The 4786-nt window shown below is 32.1% G+C and overlaps 1 protein-coding gene across 1 annotated transcript in view; it reads right to left on the bottom strand.

Moving 5' to 3' along the window:
* Nucleotides 1-4786, bottom strand: part of LOC105617896 — a 10749-nt gene that overhangs the window by 1473 nt on the left and 4490 nt on the right. The window contains exons 2-3 of the mRNA XM_012199436.1: nucleotides 3962-4296; nucleotides 327-437 (exon numbers count right to left, since the gene is read on the bottom strand). Of these exons, the coding sequence (XP_012054826.1) occupies nucleotides 327-437; nucleotides 3962-4296 (446 nt within the window). The remainder of the gene's footprint in view (nucleotides 1-326; nucleotides 438-3961; nucleotides 4297-4786) is intronic.

Here is a 4786-nt window from a genome sequence, read left to right on the forward strand (position 1 = left end):
AATTTCACATTTATCAAAAAATTATCAAAATAATGTCTGTATTTAATTTTAAGGAAAATTATTTACTAGCTTTTATTTATTTAGCGATTTATTTATAAATCTTACATCTTTTTAGTATCAGTTAACTATATCTTTCATCACATTTGTTTTTTTCTCCCTTTCCTTCCTGTCTCTTAAATCACATTATTTTAAACTTACGCGGCAGTTAATATTCATGAATTCTTAAAGTGAAATGTAGAGGAAAAAATTCGAAAAATAGAATACTAAAATCACGGCTCTTCGAAGCGCATATTTGCCAAATCTATCTATCTCTTTAAAATCCTTACGAAAATGATATTCTCATCATTTCTTCTATTAAAGTGTTTCCCTTTGGCATTAATTGTTGAGATGCTTCGCAAAGCGCGCGTAGAACACACATTCTGCCATCAAAGCCCATTCTGAAAAAGAATAGAAAAATTTCTGTAAATGTATGTATAATATACAGATCTATCTTAAAAAACGCTTGCGAGAAAGATAGATTAGATATGTATCCATGAATTCTAATGAATAAAAGCTCCTTTTTAATAAAAGCTTATAAATTCAAATTAGTCAATAAAGTGGTCAATAAGTGGTTTCATAAGCTTGAAAGGAGAACATAATAATTTATCTTCTCGATAACTTTTAGCGAATTTATTAATTCTAAAAAGAAAGAACCACAGATTCGTACCTCGTACAGTTTTCCGTCAAAAATTAAAGAACGTTTTTAGAATGCATTTTGCACGCTAAAAAAAGTTAAAAATCTGCTTCATCTCTCATTAAATTCAACTTGTTTTTTTTTCGTCATATCTTTAGATTATTGGATCGCAAAAGTAATATTCTGCATATCACTGCTACTTTGTATATCCGGAAACAATCTTGACTATGTTGAATGGAGATAATAATTATTTTCTTATTGATTTCAAAAGGAAGAACGATATTACAGAATGATATTACGTCTTCTTTAATCTCCTTCTTCTCTCTGTTCAAAATTCTGATAAAAAGTTAAGAATTTTAATGAAAACGAAACAGCTCTCTAGATTATATAACTGCACGTTTAATCGTTTTACATTGCACAGAAAGGAAAAAATGAATATTTGTGTTTGTAGGCGGAAAAACCAAACGAATCATTTATCACAAGCCATCGACGAACTTGAACAATTGGCAATTTGAGTAAATGTGCCGACTATTTATTTTGTAGAGAAGATCTTAATGAAAAGTGGATCTCCCGAAGAGACAAGATAAAATTAAACTGTCAGCCTAATATAGCTAATCTGATGTGCCATTTGAACCGATTCATTCTTTTACGTTATGCAAATGTCATTTAAACTTATCTCATTCGTATATTTATTATTAATTTACAAATTCTCTAAATAACGTCCCAATTTTCTTTGACAATAATGAGACATTTAAATACACATTCATTCTTATTAGTCTATTCTCTCTGTTTTATTATTCTTATATTCACTTTTTCTTATTATCATATTATTGCCATTTATTTTATTGCCATTATTTTTATAAACCTTTAAATAAAAAATTAAAAATATTTTAAATTCTTTATAAAAAAAAATATTTTATTTTATTTAACAAAATCTAATTTATTAGCTGAATGAGTATTTCTTAATGGATTTTACGTTATTCTACTCTTTGTTATAGCAATTAGTTAAAAAAATTCGCCCTTAATCTACTTTTACAAGAGAAGTAAGACGCTCAGCATTCAATTCCGCATTACGAGTCATGTTTTCAGAGGATTTCTTCACAAACTGTCACCAATGTTATTATGAAGGTTCCCAAGTTAAATATCTTCGGTACTATGTTTCTCGAGTAAAAACTCTCGGCTGCTGTTGTCTAGGTTCTTGTATGACCAGAAACGAAAATCCGCCGACGAAAATAATCGGACCACCCTGACAGAAGATATAAATCTAGTTATGGTCTTGGATGTGGAAGAGAGAGAAACTATTTTCCCGTGGTCGTTTGCCTGAGAAGTGGATAAATGGTCCGCCAGACCCGTTCAGAAACAACTCCTCGTCGCCGTTCCGCGGGCCGTGGAAGCGTTACCCTCTGATTCATACCATCCTTAAGCCGCACCAACGGCACTACCACTGCCGACCAATCCCTTATAAACCACCGGCGACGTTTCCCCCCTTCCTCCTACATATACACACTCATATATATAGAGAGAAAACTATCCTTGCATAACCCAAGCGGTCGCCATAAGACGCCGGGCGTAAACCACCACTTTACTATCTTCCCAGCGAAGGGGTGAATGATTTCATACGGATATTAGCCGCAATACTTTAACGCTCGTCTTGTTATCCTGAACAAGATGGAGTAAATGGTGCTGCTAAATGTCGTTCGATAAACGTCTTCAAAAATGTCGTGGGCTGTAATAAGGGAACGCTGTAATAAACGCGTTTCGCTGAATTATGCGAGGCTCGACAAATGATTTCTTTTTGTCGCCTTGCAACATCAGTTGCAGTCGCAAAGTTATGTGCTTTGTGAGCGTTCTAAATAACTCGGATTTATCTTTTCATTAATGTTCAGCGATGTTCGTTAAATGTAAGATTGTTCTTGTCTACTTAGAAAGTCGATGAAATTGCGATAAAAAAGTGTCTCAGGTCATATTTTCGCGAGAGAAAAGAAATTGGCTCTAACAAATTACAACAAAGTTTCACATGCGATTTAAAAGGAATATTTAAACTGAAAAACGCTAAGACAATATATTGTAAAAATATATGTAAATGTACATATCTTCAATTATGCAAATAATAAATTAATTTATTGATTTAAGATTGCCAGGAAAAGGCTTTTTAATATTGTAAAATATCAGCCAATGGCATTTTTAATGCCATTGGCTGATATTTTACAATATTAAATGGCATTAAAAATGACATTAGCGTATTAACATTAGCGTTCTGATAAAATTCGGTTCGAGTCTTCGTCGAATAATTAAAATTAATTGACTAAATCCCACCGCGTAATTGCTACCGTCATACATCCAATAATACAATATGACTTGACAAATTGTAAGCTCACGTGACGTGATAATAGCGCATCTCTTCGACCGACATGCGGTATGAAGAGTTCGGTCTCGTCATCATTATCGCGATGTATCGGCTTTTCTCCTGTTAATGCGGTCGATACGTTGGTACGTCGATAGATGACACGGAAGGAAATCGACGGGTCTCCATAAAGAGACGAGACGGCCGTTCGATCGCTCTGGAGTCGCTAAAACCACCGTTTCATTTTATTACCAAATGTGTCTCTCATCTGAGAGTGTTTCGCGAAAATTCGTTGTTCCCTTCAAAATGTTGAAATCCAGGTTAATAGATTCGTTTGAAATCCAGGTTAATAGATTAATTTGAATGGATAATGATAAGTACAAAAAGTTGATCAGGAGAAATTGTTGTTTTAACGTAGATGTTATTAATCGTTACTAGATGCAGAAATAATCGGATCGTAATTCAGAACATCAATAATTATATCATTACATCGTCGTTGTGATCACAATTTGTTTAATATCCAATCATTCGTGTTATTATGCATTATCGATCACAGAGTGCTTTACGAATATTCAATCTTCAACGTGAGTTACCGGGAGCGTCATCAAATTCAAACTAAGAATTATTTCTTGGAAGACATTTTCATTTACCGCAAAAATTCAATCCTTTATTATTTGAAAATAAATGTATGTACACTTAATATTCTCATGCAGTGATTTTTTTCTAAATGTATAATACGCCATGATTTTGTCTGTTTATGAAACAGATTTGGAAATTAGATTGCTTTAAGAAATTCTCTTGTTAGTTTAACTAATTTCTTGAGCTGTTCATTTATCTATTATGAGTTTCACATAAATCAAGTCTCTTCTTGGTCTTGCAAATTAACTTTTTCTTTAATCATATTTATTTATTACGAGTTCACAAAAATAAGCGAGACTACCTACGCGTTCATGATGACCTCCAGTTTGTTGTAAAGTTCTCTCCGGTGTCTCCTTTGCAAGTAATAGTATTCCGACTTGCGATATTTTTTTTTAGGTACGAAATGCTGCTTGACGTTGTTATTCCATTCTGAATTCAGGGTGCCATATCTATTAGCGATCATAGTGGAACTATATCGATCATGCTTGTTGCTTGTTTTATATTTATCGTTCCTTAACTCTAAGAAAGGCTCCAGGGCAGACTTGCTCTCGTTGGGTAGGTCATAGGAGATACCCCAATTAAGACCTTCTGTGAAGACATCGTCCGGAGTTAGAGTGTGCACCGTCAAGCAAAGAGCAATCTGCAATACATTAAATTGCACAATAATTCTATCCTTTCTTCATTTGTGTATTTGTATTACGATTAATTAATATAAAATCTACAATTTTTTTCAAATTTCTATTCCTCAAGAATAAAATAAGGAATAATGGAGTTTTCTACAACATTCTATAATACTTCCTAAAATATTTTACAATAAAGAAGTTATTATAAGAGATTAGGAAGAGTTATATAATTTTAATAATATGTATTATTTGTGTATATATATATATATATATATAAAAGATTTGATATCAATAACCTGCGCCAAATTAAATCCCATAAAAAAAAATTTAATGAAGAATATAATCTAAGTAGTACTATTTTTAATTTTTATACAATAAGTACATATCTTTATATTTCTATTGAAGGATTTTCCTATTCCAATCCAAATGACTTTAATTCTTCTTAAAAGAAATTATTATATCATAATTCATTCAAAGACATTTTCTCTTCGAACTAAAGTAATAATT

The sequence above is a fragment of the Atta cephalotes genome (assembly GCF_000143395.1).
Source record: "Atta cephalotes unplaced genomic scaffold scaffold00014, whole genome shotgun sequence".
Taxonomy (NCBI): Eukaryota; Metazoa; Arthropoda; class Insecta; order Hymenoptera; family Formicidae; genus Atta; species Atta cephalotes.